At 41.1% G+C, this 20,345-nt stretch overlaps 1 protein-coding gene across 1 annotated transcript in view; it reads left to right on the forward strand.

Annotated features, from left to right (window-relative positions):
• Positions 1-11,464: 11,464 nt before the first annotated feature.
• Positions 11,465-20,345, forward strand: part of DPY19L4 (dpy-19 like 4) — a 41,972-nt gene continuing 33,091 nt past the window's right edge. The window contains exons 1-2 of the mRNA XM_072999132.2: positions 11,465-11,744; positions 18,199-18,306. Of these exons, the coding sequence (XP_072855233.2) occupies positions 11,735-11,744; positions 18,199-18,306 (118 nt within the window). The 5' untranslated portion in view covers positions 11,465-11,734. The remainder of the gene's footprint in view (positions 11,745-18,198; positions 18,307-20,345) is intronic.

The following is a 20,345-nucleotide window of genomic DNA, read 5'->3' on the forward strand; positions in this document are numbered from 1 at the left end:
TCCCGGTCGTGACTCGTGGACTGTCACAGAGAACTACTACATAGTTCCCATCACTGAACAATATTGTATGCTACCTATGGTTTCCATATGTGCCATATTGCTGCTTTGAGCTCCCTACACAGATCCTGATAAGCTCAGTGGCATTCCAGATCAGCGGATTAGCCAGATGCAGTCATATAACGAAAAAGGGCCAGGACGAAATAATCATTTCAAAGGAAAAAAAAATACAACACTGTGGATTTGGTATTGAACAAGAAGATGAACAAAATTGATTCTTCCAAAGAATGTTTATGTATTGCTCATGTGTTTTTCATTACTCCTCTTAGAAAGAGCTCTTGTGCTATATATCAGTTATATAGCTGTGATAATGTCTATCTTCTAGTAGTGGAGGAACAAGAACAAGATAATCGTATTATTTTACATGGCTTTATTATGGTGCTCTGGGTACTTTTAGTAGAAGAGTAGGAATAACTATATTCATAAAGCTGGATCCAGACTTAGGCATCTGTGTTAGCCCTGGGCAAGGTGCTCAGTACCAGAGTGGCTCTAAAGAAGGGGAATGGTAAACTCCCTTTGATTGCTCTGTAACTGGAAAACCTTGGGGTTTAATTTTATGACATGTAGCTTTTGTTATTATTGCCTAGGTTAGAGGAAGCAGATTTTCCCACCTCTTCTTTCCCATGAAAGCTTCTTGAAGCCTCTGAAAATGCTATACAGATGTTCCGGAGATCTTGTTCAATAATAAGATGATCTGTGGTGTGGTAGGATGAAAATACCTCCCCCCAAAGTGGACAGATGCAATAGAGTCCTTCCATTAGCCCAAGGTGCATCTGAGATCTAATACATTGCATCATCATAATCACCAGCACTAGCACTCAAATTGCTGTAGAGACATTACAGCTTGCTTCCTTACAATAGCCAGGTTTCATCATTCTTCTTCCTATTTTGCTTTATAATATGAAAAGAGAGTGGAATCTCCAATGACTAAAGGAAACCTGGAATCATGAAGTCATAGTGTTGAAAAAGCTGGCTGAATAGCTCAGTGGTTTAAGGAGCCAGCAGTTGATAATTCAATTCCCCACTGTGTCTCCTGGGAGAAGAAATGGGGAAATGCAGAATCTATAGCCCAAGCACATGTGTACAGTACAGTATCTTTATTCAGAAGTCCTATATTGAATGTGACTTATTTCTAAGTGAGAGTTTCTGTGCTTACAACCTAGTGAATTAAGGACAAAGGTAATATTTGAACCAGGGATTTCCTCATTTGTAGTCCAGGCTCTTAGCTGTTACGCCACGGCTTTTAAAAGTGCCAGGCAGTTAATTGTTCTGTCTGTTAATTATTACAGGAACTGCTGTCAAAGTCAATAACAATTCTAGGTAGCAACAACCCACTTATGGCATAAGAGGCTGGAAGCAAAATATTGTGAATCATCTCTCTGGCAAGTCTACACACGGCGAGCAAAGAATGCACCTATGGCCAAAGATTTCCCAGGAGAAAGCTTTAATGTAACAAGGTGTTCCTGCATAATTGGAACCCATTTCCCATCGTAGTAGGTGCAAAGGCCAGCCAGACTGGCTAGTTTTCAACAGCAGGTTCCTTTAGAAACATTTGACTTGCACAACAGGGGAACCGAGGGAATAATAATAGTAATGTTAGTGTGAAACATTTTCTGATGTCAAAACAATCGAATGCCACGCCAGCCATGACTCAGAAAGAGCAAAAGACTTCTCTGCCTACAATGTTCTCACAGTCCCATCTCTGTTGCTTTGGATGACTTCTCTGACCTGCTTTTGGTTCCCAGAGATTACACTTGGAATTTCCAAAACTAGATGTGGAAATTCGGTGCCCATCTTTTTGAAGATATGCCAGAAACTCTAGCCAACACATGCTTTTGACACATGGCCCAATTGGCTGGTTGGGTCAGATCACATATGAAACTCCTTTCTCCTGCCATTTTTCTTGCAGACTGCTAGGAAAAAGAAACTTTTCATTGATTGCTTCCCTGCACCCTAATCTCCGAGTCCCCTTCTTGGACTGAGTCCCTAAAGGAAGCCACAGGCTTGAGTTTGCAAGAGTTGAGCAGGGCTGTTGAGGACAAGGACATTTTGGAGATCTCTCATTCATGGGGTTGCCATACGTTGCAGGCAACTTGATGGTATGTTAAACTATAACAATCTCCAAGCCAGAATGATCAGACTTATCCTTAAGAAGAATGTATACGACACACTAAAGCCATCCATAATAAATCAGGGGTTGGATGATACTTTTTGAACCCTGATAAACCATAGTCTTAAACATTGGTCAGTATTTCAATTGAGTTCTTCTACTATGTCAAAGTGGAAATTCTGGTTATTTTAAACAATAGGCTTGGTGACGGAATTTGAAAAAGCTATTTTTGGGGGCTCCAAGTCCCAGAATACTTCACCCAGTAATCATGTTGACTGGGGAATTCTGAAACTAGAATTAAATTTATGATTTCTGTATCCTGAAAAAAACTGGAAAGGTGAACTATCAGATTCACAGTCTGCTCATGGTCCCAGTGTGGGGAAGTACCACATATTTTGTTTTCAATCTTCTGCATCTGCTTGGGGTAGAGAGATGACCTCTTTTTCAGGAGGACAATCCTCAGTTTAATGACTGCTAGAGAAAAATCTTGCTTTTGAAGGTTTCCTCCATCTAAAGCAAAAGAATCAGAAGGAGGTAGGATCAAGGACCTTTTAAGTTGCCCAACTGCATTGAGCACATGATCAGCAGACTGAGTTGCAGGCAAATCACCTTGTCACTCTCTTCCCCACACAAGCAAGATGCATTGTAATTTTGTTTGGATTACAAAATTATTTCTAATTTTGTGTCTGTGCGAATGAATTACTACATACAGTTTTATGCAAGCTAGTGACCTCTTTTATCCTCCTTCCTGGTGAGGCATAAGCAACTACCCTGTAATTTTCCTTGCAGTCAAGCCGACCACTTGACTACCATTACAAAGGCTGCATTGTTTGCAAACATCCTGCTGTTGACAACCCCACCCCTCCAAGGTGGAATACTTATACAGTATTCTTCCTTCTCTAACGCCACAAAAATGGGCCAATGGGTAGAGATCTTGCAAGCAGGCTGGCCAGTGAGCAACAACTATTGTTTTATCCCAGGGTACAGAAGAGATTGGCTGGATAGCTCTCTGAGGGAGTGACTAGACATGGGAATTTGGAGCTGTCCAGATTGTGTTTAGAAGGTTCTTACCTCTGTTGTGATCTATTTTATCTTACGCTTGGGTGATGATTCCATTTATAAAGGAGATATTTCTTCTCCTGTGAGAAGGTTCCAGATAGCATTTTGTATCACTCCAATTTCTCCTCCTTTAGATTATTGATGCCCCCTCCCCTGCCCATTTCCTCACCTTTTGTTGTGACTATCATTCTGTGGGCTACAGCAACTTCCTTTTTTGCTGTTCATTTAATTTAATAAGTGGTACAGCGCTAAAGAAATACATCAGCCTAGCATGGATACTACCATATATCTGAAATAGCGCTGTGTCACTTAAGCGAATATTTAATGTGAGAAGAGAAAAATAAAGGAGAAGATTTATCCACCACCCTTTTTTGCTGTCATAAGCCACTGCATTAATCACTGAAGAGTATGCTGCTCACAACTCTATTTGGAACCCAATTAGATAACCACACAGACTGCAGAATGGGATAATAAGGAGCACTCCCAAGCACACAAATCCCTAGCATTGTATCAGAAAGGACCTGAACAGCTTGCAAAAGGGGTGAGATTTATTGCTCTTACTTAAAACACATGTGGTCACCAGAAAAAAGGGTGAGCCAAACCAAACCAAAAGTTATATGCTCATCTGATCACCCCCTGAGTTAAATATTGGGCTGCAGAACCAGAGGTTGGGAGTTTAATTCCCCACTGTGAATCTCAGAAGTGACACTCTGTGTGGCTTTGGGTGAGTCGCGCAGTCCTAGGGTACCCTCAAAAGGGAATGGTAAACCATTTCTGAATACTCTCTACCTAGAGAATCCTGCAAAGCATTGCTGTTAAGTCAGAATCGACTTCACAACACACAATATTTTTATTATAGAAAAGATAGATAAGTAAACATATTTGAATGATGTACCTATAGTTAAGAAGCAAAATAAGGATTTCATAAATATCCTTTCGCTGTGCCACTGAAATCAAAAGGTCTGATGCAAATGATGTTATCTGCTTCCTCCCCTCCCTTTGTACTTTGCTTTCATCACGACACTGAGAAAGACAAAGGTGAAAGCACAAGAGCAGCAACAGCGCACTCTAGAAGCACAAAGGTTTTTAGCAGCTATTGGCTTTTGACACTTTTGGTGAAACAACGGGAGATGCAAAACACCTTTTTATCATGATAAAGCACAATAAATAAAAGGCTCCTGTGTGGACCTAAGGAAAAATCTCTTTGCAAAATGCTGTAGTGAATCTATATCTTCAGATTCTGCATGCACATTCACATAAACATATCTGTATACTAGTACTGTTGAGCAGGTTTACTGACTGTTCCCTATACACATGAATTCAAGCAGAAAACATACTTCAGTATATATATGTACACATTATGCCACTGTCTGGGGGTTCTGAGAGCTGCAGTCCTGAAAGATAAAAGAATGTTTTCAAGTGGTTGTTGTGGGTTTTTCGGGCTCTTTGGCCGTATTCTGAAGGTTGTTCTTCCTGTTCTTTAGAACACGGCCAAAGAGCCCGAAAAACCCACAACAACCATTAGATCCCGGCCGTGAAAACCTTCGCAAATACAATGTTTCCAAACTCTGCTACTGATGTGGTTGCAAATTAGGATTGTTGTTATGTGTCATCAAGTCACTGATTTATGCAACTGGGATAAGGCAGACAAATTGCAGCACTGGAACACAAGGGTAGCTCCGTGGTTTAGGTCTCTGGCTGCAGAACCAGAGGATTGGAGTTCGATTCCCCACTGTGCCTCCTCGACAGGGACTAGACTCAAAGATCTGTAGGGTCCCTTCCAACTCTGCAATTATTATTGTTATTATAAAGTGTTCCACTGGAGGAGAGCACATTGTCTCTCAAGGCCCCTCAACTGGAAGGGTGTATGTTGTTTCTCAGCACTGTTACAGCCATGGAGACTTTTATGGGCAGATATTTATCCCTGGCAGGGGGCATTAAGGAGGGCAGGACAGAGATGGCTCCTTAATGTCCCAGATAGCTCAGTATCTTCCCTGGCTTTGAGGCGAGGGTAAGAAATGAAACCTGCTGATTTTAAAAATCTGGTACAGCTACTCCACAGAGTTCTTGCTGTGTTCAATGTGAAAAGAGAAGACACGCGACCCATAAATGAGCCCCATATGTACAAATGCTATCTTAAGCAGTATTTTCAAAATAAGAAAAGCACATGGACTTATTGGCTGAAATCCAGTGATAAATTGCAACTAGAGGGGGCCTATTGAATTGGTGTGGATTTGGTTAGTCAACAGCTACATAAGTCCCACTGATCGGATGGGAGTAATTTAATTATGACTTACTTCTGAATTTCAGCTATCAGATGTTTAAAGCATGCCACACATGTATGGTCCTAAGCATTACTTAAAACCCATGAAGTTCACTGGGATTTACTCCCTAGTAATATCCAGCTTGTGGGCTCAGCTCATTCGAATTTGGGATGGGTGCCACTCCTGGCTCTGATCACAGGCTCCTATGCAGTAGATCAGGAAAGGAAATCAACCCTGAGTGCTCACTGGAAGGACAGATCCTGAAGCTGAGGCTCCAATACTTTGGCCATCTCATGAGAAGAGAAGACTCCCTGGAAAAGACCCTGATGTTGGGAAAGTGTGAGGGCAAGAGGAGAAGGGGACAACAGAGGACGAGATGGTTGGACAGTGTCATTGAAGTGACCAACATGGATTTGACCCAACTCCAGGAGGCAGTGGAAGACAGGAGGGCCTGGCATGCTCTGGTCCATGGGGTCACGAAGATTTGGATGTGACTTAATGACTAAACAACAATGCAGTAGATGTGACTTGCTTTGCAACCTGAATCATGTGGAATCAATTAAAATGCTCTGCCTTCCGGCTGCTGCTTTTTCTTATTTCAATGAAAGACTAAAATTATGAAATACTATAAACAACCATTATGACAATGTATTTCACAGAGTAATCCATCCCTTTACTGCCAGGATGTTTTCCCACAAGTTTTAAAAATATGGGAGTATGGGATTTCCTATTTCTCCTGCACTCCTATCATGTTTGTAAGTTACATAATTGCAGTTTGCCATTTGTTGCTAAACACATCCAAAGAAAAATGTTTGAAGTTTAAAGGTCCTTCCTTCGCTATATTCAGGATGACACTACAACAAAACAGTGAAAATTAAAAATGGCTATGTCTACATTTTGTATTTAATGAGGATGACAGCAGCCTATAAGGACACACAGGACCATGCCCCTTCCATGAATATTTTTTGAAGCAAACGGATTTGTGATTTTGCCATCTGAGCGTCGTGATACACTGGTAAAAGTATCGGATGAGGACTAGGGGGAACCATGGTTCATAAACCTTCATCAGCCATATAGCTGTGCTAATAACTTTAGATCAGCCAGTCTTTTGGACTAATCTACCTCACAGGGTTGCTGTGATTAAGTTTTGGCTAGATGCAACTCTGTGCCACTGCATACAGGTTAGATTTCCAGACTTTAGGGTGTATTATATTGGTTAGCCCAGTGCTTCCTTGGTAACGGCAGTGGTGGTGAGATGCATAGTTTCAGTTCACCTAGTAGAAACATTAATTCATTCTTTGCATTTCTATACCCCTGACTTCGTGCAAAGCACTACACTTAGCAGTTTACAGCAAGACAGCACAATAAACACTCCACCCAAGAATTTTAGATGTTCTCCTATCTCTAATTTTTTGTTTAAATTCTGTTCTGGGAAAAGTTAGGTTTTTTTCTCAGAATTGTCAGATACCATAGTCAGTGACAATATCTAAAGGATTTTGGGAGTCAAAATCTGAAGAAGCAATTTTTCCCAAGTCAGAATGTTATTATAAAAACTATACATCTCCAAAATGACATTTGCAAAAAGCTCAGACTCGTATGTGTTTCCCTAAATAATCCAACTACACTGCATATAATAATAGTAATATTATAACTGCAGAGCTGGAAAGGACCCTATGGACCATCAGGTCTAGCCCTTGTGAAGGAGGCACAGTGGGGAATCAAACTCCCAACTTCTTGCTCTGTAGCCAGATAACTAAACCACTGAGCTATCCAGGAGTTCCCAGATATAGCAGATGCTAGAAAACACGAAGGCAATCATCCTGGGCCTGGTGAGTCCTTGCAGTTACAGGAGCCGTCACAATGGCTTTCCTGCTGTACTTTAGTGAAAAGGACGATAGCTGCTTTCTCTCTCAAAGTCAATGGGGAAGGTCATTTCATATGTGCACACTCTGAGTTCATATTCTGTCCTATACACACATATGTGCACACACCCTCTGAAGCCTTTTCACATACTCTCTGCTGAAAATAGTACTGCCACAAATTGAACTACATAAGCTTCTATCTCTTGTGAAAATATTCTGACCATTCCAAGCATCATGCACTCAAAATAGGAATGTTACAGTCATACACCCAGAAACTTAAACCCCCTCCCGAATAAATTATAGGGAATACTTGTCATGATGTGAAGTAATTAAGGTTTTTCCTTATCCTGTAAGTCACACACAGATTAAGCAGAATCAGACTTACATTTGTTTGTCTGGTCTTCTTCAAAAGAATGACCTAGACAAATTTCCCTTATAAAAAATGAATGGTTAAAAATAGATGATAATCTTGTTCCCCAGTAAGAGCGTCCTGTGGCACCTTAAACAAGGCAAATTGCACTCTTTCAAATGCGTCATTTACCAAGGACATAATGGAAAAACTATTCATATGCTGAGCCATTTGCATTGAAGACCTATTGAAGAACTGAAAAAGCATTTAAAACATCTTACAAGGGGCAATTATTTTCTTTAGTGAATTGGTACTCCCCCACCTCTCTTCAGAGTCTGCAAAGCAGTAGCTTTCAAGTTGCAGCCTCCTTTGAAATTCTCCACCCACCCCCTTCAAGTATGGCAACTTTCAAGTCTTACAGAATGTCTGGGGAGACTGAAAGCCCCTCCAGGTCTGACCATTCACTGGAGTATGAAACTGAATTCACTGCCCAGTGGAATTCATATGCAAATTGGACACTATCAAAGGTAAACTGAATAGGGACTGGGAGGGAGTGGCCAGCTCACCAGAAAAGGTACTCATACCATTTTAGGCATTAAAGGACACTAATAATCTTTCTGAAGCAATTCACTGCCAGATGGAAAAGGGGCCGTGCATGTTCTGATTTAATCCTTTACTCTTTTTGTTGACTCCTTCCAAATTCTGTTGCAGTACCAGCCAGGCTATGGCATTCCTTTCCATTGGACTCTATTGTGCACATATTTTCCCCATACATCTGATAAAGTATACTGTATAGTTATGCCACGATTCATTTGCTAACTTTCAAGGTGTTATTGGGTTTGTGGTACATTTTCTATAGGAGATTAACATAGCTGCTCTTTAGAGTCTTGTTTTCCAAGGATGGCTGACACTCTGGTCTTTAAATGCAGTGATGTGATCTGTATAAATTAGTACTGAAGTTCAGATTTTAGGCAAATTTTGAAGAATTATAGGGAGTGTGAAGATAGCCCAGGTCCAAAGGGCCCTTCTATAGCCACTGAAGCATACTATCCTGTTTGCCATGAGGTGGGTGGATCAAGGAGAGTGAGTTGCAATTAAAATTACAAAAAGCCTGGCACTTGTACCTCCTGATCCCCCCAGTGTTCTGAGATTTGACATTGCTTTCAGAGAGCTAAAAAAAAACCACTAGGCTATCCACTTAGAACCAGTACACCCTCCTTGCAAGGTAGAACTACCATTACTACTGTACTGCAAAAGAACAAAAAGTTCCAGTACGTAGTCAAGCAAAAATTCGATACTACAAACCTTCTGAGCCAAAAACTCAAAGAACTGGTTGGAGATTTAAAAATAACAACAACAAATTGCCAAAGAAATGAAAAAGACAAAAATATTTAAATATTTAATACTCAAAAAGCATTTGGAGCAAAAATACAATTAAAACAAAGCTAAGGCAATCAAGAGAACTCACTAGAAAACAAGAAGGCTTAACTACACCACCTAATACACGCAGACCAGCATGGTTCTAAGGCATGCACAGAGTGCATCTCTCACAGCAGAACTGCAACTGATTATAACACCTCATGTTAAATGAAGCTAAGCCAACTGAGGTGACTTCTTAACCCTCTTTGATACATTCAAGTCCCTTTCTAGACTCTTCCACATGATTCACCAATTAGGCTTTGAGCTCTTTTGTATGTTCAGAAACTCAAGCACACTTTCCTCCCGTCTCTCACAGCTGAAGTCACTTCCCAGCTAGCACAGCACCAGGGAACTGGTTAGTCCTGGCCTTGAAGGCCTCCTTTCCAAGAGATAAGCCACAGGTGTTATGTCCCCTCCTTGATCCCAAGCTGACCCTGATCATTACAGCTCCCAGCCAATTTCCCAAGTGCATACACAGAGACCATATTTTCCAAGACAGATACAAGGTTCCATATCCCCCAGTTACTAAGTTTCTTCATAGGAAGAAATGTTCATTTAAAACACACAAAACCTTTTCTCTTTTAATCTTTGCTATATGTAGGTTGTGAGAGAAGCAAATGATTTCTTCATGGTCTCAGGCGATAATGCTAGCAAAACTGGCAGGTGACTGGAAAAGAGGAAGACCAAATATTTATTTATTTTATTTAAAATATCTTTACCCCACCTTTCTCCTTAAAAAAGACTCAAGGCAACTTACATCAGTAGAATACAATGTTTAAAAGCTAAAAACAGTAAGTATGCAAAGTTTACAAAACAAAGAAACAACCAATTACTACAGTAAACTTAAGCAACACCAAAACACATTCAGTAAGATAAATCAATCCATTTTTAAAAAAACCCACTCCCCAAAGAGAAAGCTTGACTGAAGAAAAAGCTTTTGTCTGCTTACATAAGGTCAGCAAAGATGGGGCCAGTCTGGGCTCCTGTTGGAGGGAGTTCCAAAATCTGGAACAGGACCAGAGAATGCTTTCTCTTGTCTCCCCACCAAATGCATTTGAAAGATTGGTGGGACCAATGAAAAATCCTCTCCTGATCTTAACATGTAAGCAGGCTCATATTTTACTTTCTTTGAGAAATCCAGAGGCTTGGACAGGTCAAGACCTGGGGCAGCTTCAATTCCATTCTGGGGATGCCTGCATCACCAGTACAATCATAGCCAGGTAGGTGTAGAAGGGTTTTGGCATGATCGTGGTCCTTCTTCCTTTTGGTCTTCTGCACTACTGGATCTGCAGGTGACTCAGCCAGCCTGCAATTCTGTACCAGGTTAACTCCTTAAAGGAAGCAATGATTTTGATTTCTGCAAGAGCTGAGGGAGGGCTCTTTTGGAAGTCACTAATTAATTCACACAAAGTCACCCTAACTTGGAAGGAATGTGACAGCATCTGTTGTATTTTATTGTTTAATTTTATATTGGAAGCCGCCTAGAGTGGTCCATCGGTCCAGATAGGCGGGGTATAAATCAAATTAATAATAATAATAATAATAATAATAATAATAATAATAATAATAATAATAATAATAATAATAATAATAATAATAATAATAATAATAATAATAATAATAATAATAATAATAATAATAATAATAATAAACTATGCTCAGAGACTTTGCCTCTTTTAGAATGAATTAAATAATAATTGTGTGTCATCAAGTGAGTTGTGATTTGCTGCAACCCTTTTCAAGGTTGTCTAGATAGAGAGTACAGTACTTAGAAGTGGTTTACCATTCACTGATTCTAAAGACATAGATAACATGCCAATGTTAGCATTGGAGTGGCTGTGGGGGAAACCTAGATTTTTTAAATCCCTGCTCAACCATCCTTGTTAGATCTTCAGCCAATCTCCCACTTTCTGCTTAACAAGCTTGTAAAATAGGACTACAGTAACTCTTTACCCTGGGCACCATGTGAACAACAAAGCTAAAACAATAACGTCAAAAGCTATGCTTTTTTTGTCCTTGTTTTACTGGTCTAATAAACCAACCCTTAGTTTTGGATTCTGTACAAAGATGACCCAAATCCCCCCCCCCAGACTTTTCTGCATAAAGTAAAAACTCTGTACGGATCAACCACTTATGAGGCAGAAATAATTTCAAAGGCTATCTAGTGGGGGATTTAGTTCTCCGTCTTGGAACTGGTGTGTGTGAATGAATGAATGAATGAATGAATGAACATCTTCCGCACAAACGAAAAGGGGGCATTGTAGTGCAGAGGGCTGCCTATTTAAGGAGAATTTCAGGGCGGAAGTTGTGTACAGAGAATTGGCATTGCTTCGGTACGTCTCGAATTCCGTTCGGCTTGTTTTCTCTATCGCCGATGCAATGTTCCGCCTGGTCCTGAATTAAAGGAAGAGATGCTGGCTCGGTATAGGGGCGCTAACAGGAAGTGAAAGGCAATCTCTGCTGCAGTCGTGGGGTGTGTTGTGTGTGTTCTCGAGTGGGACTAGGCGCGAAAAAAGGACGAAAGCCCCCACAACACACTGCTTGGCCGTGGGGAGCCCACTAGAGGAACCGGCGTCCTGCTGTGGGGGAATTTCAGTCACGGTAGTGGCTGGCGATGGAAGAAGGTGAGAGTTTTCCTTTCTTTCCATTCCGCCCACCGCCCTCCACCTCCAGGAGGGGATTACTCTAAAGGTGGCCGGAGTACATTCCTGGGGAGGAAGGTTTTGCACGTTAGAAAGAGGACTGCAGAGGGAGCGATAAGAAGAGAGGCAAGAACAGGAGAACGGCCAAGAAATATGGGCATTTCTCTCCCCTTCCTCCACTCCCTTTTCTCTTTGAAGTTTGGCCTCTGAATTTTGCAAATAATTTCTGATTACAAATGAAGCCTTGGTCATGCAGGCAGAGAGAGGGCAAAGTAATCTATTCATTGTCTAAGCAAGGGCTTCTTTGCAGGTCGTGCGGGCAGAAACTAAGTTCTTGTTTATGGGGGTGGGGATGAAATCTGGAGGTAGGGTTTGTGCTTCTTCCATCATGAAGGAGCCTTATTCTCTATGTAGAGGGGATAATACGCAAAGGCGGTCAGCTGTGTGGACGCTCTTTATTTTTGGCCTTCCTGCCTTCCTTTCTGACTTAAATCATTTTTTAAAATGTGTATCCTGACAACATGGCTTCATAGAGCACTCTGGATGGTTTCCAATATATAGTGAATACCAGTAAAATCAGGGTTAATAATAATCTTACACTACACTGTTTAATACCAACGGAAGACAGCATGGAGATTATCTGATCAAAAGCTGAGAGGTAAATCTTAAGAGGTGACAAATAAGATGCATTGGCACATTCAAATGTAACAGCAGGCTAGAATTTCAGGATAACCCAGAATGTTAGTGCGTCTTCAAGAAGCACTCCTTGCAGGAGAAAAGGTTAAATGAGTCAGGCTACTTGTTTAATGTGCTATATGAGCCTGGCAGGAAACAGTGCTGTGCCTTGTTGGGGGAAGGAGCAAGCCAGAATGCTGCCTCCTGTCTGATGTTACATTGAACCAGGAATTGCAGTTGAAGAATACCTTAGGGGGGCAGAGTTGCTCCCTCCTGCAGTTAATGGCTCTGTAGATGGGAGCGATTGGATACCATCAGTGGAACTCTGCCTTGTTGTGATGTGTGAACCAGTTCACTAAAACATTTGGAAAACTGGAGAAACAGCTTCTTACCACTCCCTTTCCCCTGTTCAAATCTGGGCCTTCAAGTTACACTAAAGCTGTTATACTTGATATTATTCCCGTTTCCTGTTCAAGACAAATTGACGAAGCAACTGAGCAATTTTTATTGTTAGTTGAAGGTTTATTGGTCTCTTTTTCATTCATGTCCATTAAAAAGTGCAGGAAAGTAGAGAGTGAGTCTCATTTTGCCTAACCGTTTCCACCTTCGTGAAACATTTCTTGTCCTTGCCTGCCACCTCTGTTATCTCTTCACCTGTAAGCATGGAAGAAGTTAAGGAAAAGAGGGACAAAATAGAGAGAGGAGAGTGGGGATTCCGTTTATAGGTTGTGTTCTCAAAAGTCAAGTGGATTTAAGCAATTCATAACACAAGCTTCTATCCTTTGTAGGTATCGTTTAAAGAAAATCTAGATTTTACTTCTAAGCATGACTTTATCACATAACTTCTGCCTTCTTTGTACAATGTGGTATCATTGAAATCAGATTTGTTTAGTTTTGTTGATGTTTTCAACCATCAGTATCTAGGGTTATTTAAAAACCTAAATAACCTAACTGTCTTCATGGGATACCCAATGTGAGGTAGTGGATACAGTGCTGGACCAGGACTCAGGAGGCCTGGTTTTGAATCCCTGCTCAGCCATGGAAACTCACTGGGGGGACTGGAACAGGTAAAACTATTCCTTAAATATCTCACTTGCCTTTAAAGCCCGGTTAGGGTCGTTATATGTCAGTTCCAACTAGGTACATAACAATGGCAAAAATAACAAGTCTTGATAGACTAACTTAAAGTTCAGAACTTTACTCTTGAATGTGCTGTGAGGTAGAGGGGAATGCAGAAGGTAGATCTGAATCTACTTGTAGGTCTCTGGGAGATTTCTGGTTAGGTGATCAGAGACATTTCGCTGCCTGAAGCAGTGAAGATGATGTTGCCCTTTCCTGTTCCATGTATGAAATCTGAACTGAACTGGCAGTTGATTATTCTTTACATTTTAGTAATGAGAGAGCCCCCTTCATGGATTGCTGCCTTGTAGTGGCGAAGGGGCTTAAGTAATTAAGAGTTATGGGTTATGCCGACAGCATCTTAAAAAGCAGAGACATCACCTTGCTGACAAAGGTCCACATAGTCAAATCTATGGTTTTTCCAGTAGTGATGTATGGAAGTGAGAGCTGGACCATTAAAAAGGCTGACGACGAAAGAATTGATGCTTTTGAATTGTGGTGTTGGAGGAGGCTCCTGAGAGTCCCCTGGACTGCAAGGAGAACAAACCTATCCATTCTGAAGGAAATCAACCCTGAGTGCTCACTGGAAGGACAGATCCTGAAGCTGAGGCTCCAATACCTTGCCCATCTGATGAGAAGAGAAGACTCCCTGGAAAAGACCCTGATGTTGAGAAAGTGTGAAGGCAAAAGAAGAAGGGGACGACAGAGGACGAGATGGTTGGACAGTGTCATCAAAGCTGCCAACATGAATTTGACCCAACTCCGGGAAGCAGTGGAAGACAGGAGGGCCTGGCATGCTCTGGTCCATGGAGTCACGAAGAATTGGACACGACTTAACAACTAAACAACATCAATGAGAGAGTGTCACTGTCACATCTGTGACGTTTCAGGAAAGCTTAGAGGGTGCAGGAGAAGCCATATGGCATACAGCTCTGCAACACTTTGCTGCTGCCTCTCGGCATCTGTCCCCTCACTTTACCTAATGGTAGGACTGGCCCTAATTGCAGTAGAATGATGAGATTTTATGACTCCCAGTTAACTGTGTGCAAAGTAGCACCATATTGATTAAGATAGTCAGCAGTCTTCTCTGTGTTTCCAGATGAGTAAGCTTGTTTTTCATAGTATAGGGCTTATAGTAGAGATGAGAAACATGTGGCTTTCCAGATGTTCTTAGATTGCAACTCCTATCATTTTATGTGGCTTAGGACTGATGAGTGGCGGGAGGGAGAGGTGTTGTGACTGGATACAGTTCCCTCTTCTTTCTTCAGTGTCTTGCCCAGAAGACTTTTGAGCACCATCTGTTAATGACAATGGTTCTTTTATTTTTAAAAACTTGTTCGAATTAACATTGGTAACTGACTCAGACTCTTGCTTCAGAGGTTTCCTTTCAACTGCCTTTTCATCAAACAATAACAAATCCCTCTCAACAGGTAGAGGCGTTGAGCTAAACTCATACTGCCACTTGCGTGGGATGTCTGACTCTTCAGTTACCGCATTGCTTCACTTTGCTGGCGAGGGTGAAAAATCCACCCCACCTGAGGCTCCCAAACTTTCTTGCCTGGGTCTCCCAATGGGGTCTCCCAGGAATTTCTGAATATGCCCCGTTTTCATTTCTCTGGGCCTCCCTTTTCTGCCACTCTCTGCTCTCTTTCCTCAATTTTGCCCTGATAAGGCGGCTTGCAATATATTTGTTTGTTCCACTCTTCCTCTGCATATTCTTAGGTACTTTAAACTCAGTCCATTCCCCTGTCCACGGGTCTTTTTGCACTATTTCTACCCAGTCTTTCTCTTGTTCATCTTTCTCCTCCGCCACCCAACAACATGCCTCCTCCTCTACTGATTCCAACTGCCCCCCTCTATCCTCCTCGCCTCCTTTTATATCCCCTTTTACTCCCACCAAAGTGTTGCCCTCTGTCGGATCCTTTCCCTGGTTTTTCTGTATGTTGTCACTTAGACATACAGTCTTTCCCCGCTTAATGATTACCCCGTATAATGACGAATCCACTTCATGGCGATGTTTTTGCGATCGCAATTGCGATCGCAAAACAATGTTTTAAATGTTTTTTTTGTGTTTTTTTTGCTTTGCGAAGATCGGTTCCCTGCTTCGGGAACCGATTCTTCGCATTATGACAATCAAAACAGCTGATTGTCGGGTTTTCAAAATGGCCACCGGGTGCTCAAAATGGCTCCCCGCTGTGTTTTTGGACAGATTCCTTGCTCTATAGGCACCTAAAATGGCCGCCCCTATGGAGGATCTTTGCTGGACAGTGAGTTTTCAGCCCATTGGAACACATTGAATGGTTTTCAATGCATTTCAATGGGCTTTTTAATTTTGCTTTACAACGTTTTCGCTCTACAGTGATTTCGCTGGAACGAATTAACATTGTTAAGCGAGGCACCACTGTAGTCCTTTCACAGTTTCTTCCACCATTGTTATCCTTCCTACCACATCTTCACTCGAAGAGATGGACAGCACACTGAGGAGTGTTCCCCAGGGTACTCCTAGCCTGCCAGTTGTCAAGTCAATTCTGAGTTACGGTGACCCTTTTCAGGGTTTTCTAGAGAGTACTCAGAAGTGATTTATTGTTCCTATTTTCTGAGGACACTTTGGGACTGTGCAGCTTGCTCAAGGCCACACAGGCTAGCTCTTCTGGGATGCCCAGTGAGGAACTGAACTTCCAACCTCTGACTTTGCAACCAGATACCTAAACTACAGAGCTGTACAGCCAGCTGGGATTGATGGGAGTATCTGTCTAACAACATCTGGAGAGACACAAGGTGCCCATTCTTAGTTTATAATTCCCTTAGACTTCCAAACCCTGGTAAAGCTTTTTCATAAGGACATAAGAAGAGCCCTGCCAGTCCAGGCCAAGGTGAAATGGATCCATTATTCTGGTTCTGTCAAGGACCTGGAAGGTATCACTTGGAAGCTTGAAACCATAGCACGAGTAAAGTTGTTTATCCTATTATCTGGTATTCAGAACAGTTTTGCCTCTGGCTGGGACATTCCATTTAGCCATTACAGCTACTGGCTGATAGTTTCTAGTTTGCCATTTTTTCATTTTTGTGGATGTTTGGAAATGTAGCAGTCTTAATTATATGAAAAATCTTGCATCTATTTTTAGAACTTGGGTTGTTCAGCTTTCATTTCACCTTGTGAAAGATACTGTACTTAGGAGTGAAAACAACATATTTATTTTTAAAGCAGGAGCAAATGTAAACAGCAGAAATACTCGTGACGATGTATTTTGGTAACAGTCCAAGAGCTGTGCAAAGTTGATGTACAGGTGATTTAGTTGACTGCTTATTTTTGATAGAGAGGAGTACTGTATAATGTTTCATCACTCTGAGTTTCCTGTCATCAACTCCCCCCCCCCTTGTTGTTCTTCTCCCCACTGGAAATTGAACATCACAAGGGCTCTTTTGAGTTTGGATGTGGCAACTCTAGAACAGTGATGCTGTGTTGCATCCAGACCAGCCCCCAAGGCTTCATAGCCAATAAATTCTTCTCCTTCCTGTGCCTTTTCCCCCCAATATATTTCTTCTTGAATGAGTGACTGTAACAATCTGTAGTTTTTGTTTCTCCTGTGATGGAAGTATTCTAACTTTCCCCATTTTATGTATTTAACAATTTTATGGTCTTTACTAGTAGTGTACTACTCCTTTGCTTACTTTCTTCATCCAAGAAATTCTTAACAAGCTATGATTGGTCTGTGCTTTAAATATGATTTTAAATTCTGTTTGTGTGTGTGTTTGTGTGTAAGTAGAATATTTTCAGTGCCATACAGTAAAACTATATGGACCCATCTATATTTTGTCTTCATCACCAAAAGAGAATTCAAAGCTTCTGTGAAAAGGTTTAATAAATCTAAACTTATCTGTGTTTTGTAAAATGTGTGTTGTGAGTTCTCAAGTCAGAACCAACTTACAGCAACCCTAATAGGGCTTTCAAGGTCAGTATTTAAGGAGTGATTTTACCGGTGCCACATACACCCTGTAAGTTTCCACGGCTGAGTAGAGATTTAACCTAGGTCTCCAGAGTCCTGATTGCTCCCTTTATCTACTACACTGCATTGGGTATCCTTCTGTAAAAAAGCCAGCATGATTTGATTATAGCATTTGAAACTTTATCTTACTTAAAGCTAGGAAAAAGTAACTTGTCAGACTACAACTTCCAAAATTTCATGGCCTGTATGACTGTACTGGCTGAGGTATTCTGAGAGTTGTGATAAAAAAAAACTGGAAATGTTTCCAGGGTCCTATCTTACTCATGAGAGACTAGCTTTTCTCCATAACAATTCCCCCCCTCCGTATATGCAAAGTTTAGAGTTCTTCAAGACATCACCATCTCATGCAAATGAGTTCGGCTTTGGTTACATGAATAATGATGCTTAAAAGCTGAATGCTGGGATTAAGACAGAATGATAGCCTTTCAGACTCTTTAGTGCTTTGCTTTCTCTTTAACACAATTAAGAATTTAATTTACAGCAGAATTAAATAGCATTGCTTTGTCAGATAGTCATCTCCTTCCACATGGGAGCTTAACAGTGTAGCCCTGCACATGTTTACTCAGAAGTAAGTTCCTTTGAATTTAGTGGTAATTGTATATAGGATAAGAATACATTTTGGATTTGTTAATCAGGAGCTATAGACCTGAGGAAGAGAAAGAAATCAACTTGTACAGAAGCTGAAGAAGATGCTCCTAAACAAGAGAATGAAGAAAGCAAAAAGAAGAAAAAATCTCCAAGATGTAAGCTGTGCATCTCCTTTTCTTTCCAGTATTTCATGTTTATCATAATGAAGTTTTGTGTGTGTGTGTGTGTGTGTGTGTGTGTGTGTGTGTGTGTGTGTGTGTGTGTGTGTGTGTGTGTGTGTGTGTGTGTGTGTGTGTGTGTGTGTGTGTGTGTGTGTGTGTGTGTGTGTGTGTGTGTGTATTACAAATCAACTTTGCTAATGTTGTGTAAAGTACATGTGAAAATCTTTATGCTGGGAAAAACTCCTGGTTGTGGAATGCTGCTTATGGGCCCAGCCCTGTAAATAAGCCCACTGAAGTTACTGGCCTGCAAAACATTTGATCAACTTGCTAAGAAGGTCCCACTGTAACCATCAACACAGTTCTAGACGTAGCCTGTGTGCCCATGCTGGCAGCAGAGGAAGGAATCCCTTCCTCCATGGAATGCATGGAACATGGTGGTGTATCTAGGACTGTCTTGGAGGTTGCAGTGAACCTTCCTTCTTTCCTCTTTGCCTGCTGTGCTATCCAAAAGGTAGCTTCGAAGGGTTTCTCAGCCCCTCCTTGCTTGGTTTTGAGGAGGATGGCAATGGGGAGGGGGGATATACTCCAGCTTTGTTGGATTCCATCATTCTGCCTGTGGAAGTCCTGCCTGTATATTATTAACCTCTTAAGCAAACAGGAAGGGGGGGGGAGAGAAAACTTCTACTAAAAAGGCTGCAAAGTAGGGCGAGATTATTCCTTTTCTGCCCGCCTACTTATTCAGCTACATGGAGTTCTGATGACTCAAGGAATAGTTTCAATGTGAGTAGTCTTTCCAAAGCCTGAGTATTACATTGCAGTTAACGCTGATGTACTGTTTACTTTCTTGAAAGGAAGACTACCATTTCGATGTTGCTATTGATCAGTGGTTCCCAACCTTGGGTAACCCAGGTGTTCTTGGACTGCAACTCCCAGAAACGTTGGCCAGCTCTGGTGGTGGTGAAAACTTCTGGGAATTGCAGTGCAAGAACACCTGGATTACCTAAGGCTGGGAATAACTGCTGTAGATGATTTTTCGTATAAGTTGATGTGTGGCTCTCTTGCCTTCCAGCCGCGTCGTCATATGTATGAGAAATATAAAGCAGCTAAGAAACAAAGTACAGTACTGTAATTGGTATGTTCTCTCCAAAGAACTGTGGAAATTATTCTTGGGTGACTTGAATATTTTGGACACCAAAATAACTAAATTGTCTTTATATAATTAAATATATAAGTTGCTCCAAAGCAGGCTGAAATAAGCAAAGGAGATGCTTTGTTTCATTTGTAGAAGGTGTGCCCTAGAGAGGAAATTGTGTGTTCTGAATATCCTCTGGTTTTTATTTTACCTTTTTATTAAAAGCAATCTCTGAAGACTGTGATTTTATATATTTATTTTAGTGAAGGAATAGGAAGGGGAGAAAAAAAAAGAGGTTTGGAACTGATTTCATTCTGGGCATATTTTTTGGTCAAACATGACTGTTTCAACATGCACAACTGCTTTCTTTCCTGCAAGGTTCCAGATACATCATCATGCAATGAACACTGATGTATCGCCCTTTAAAGAAGAAAAGCAGTTGAAGGTAGCCTTTAAACAGCTAAGTGGCTAAACTAATAGTGCCCCCTTCTCCTCCAAAGTGCAACCTCCTTTTATAGTTTGTCATTTAAAAAAATTCAACCTGCATCTGTTAGGACTCCATTGTGCTCATTCGCATGCAGTAGTTGCGCTCCTCAGTTACCTGTTTCATCCGGGAAGAGAGAAAAGTCAAGTATGCACTGAAAAATTTTAAAAAATTAAGTCCAGATTAAAAGCAAAATAGTGAAACATTCATTATGGGTTGCCAAGTTACATTGTATAACAATATTAGTTAAACATAGCTGTTTGAAGAGATGACAGCTGCGAGTGAGTGGAGAATTAATCAGTATGTAACATAAGTAGCTCAGTTCTTTTGATTTTATAATGGAAGTCTGTCAAAATATCTTGTGGCTATGCTAGCTGAGTTTCCCATTCATAATGAGATATGACAAACTGGTTTGAC

Source organism: Pogona vitticeps, chromosome 4 (assembly GCF_051106095.1).
Source record: "Pogona vitticeps strain Pit_001003342236 chromosome 4, PviZW2.1, whole genome shotgun sequence".
NCBI classification, from domain to species: Eukaryota; Metazoa; Chordata; class Lepidosauria; order Squamata; family Agamidae; genus Pogona; species Pogona vitticeps.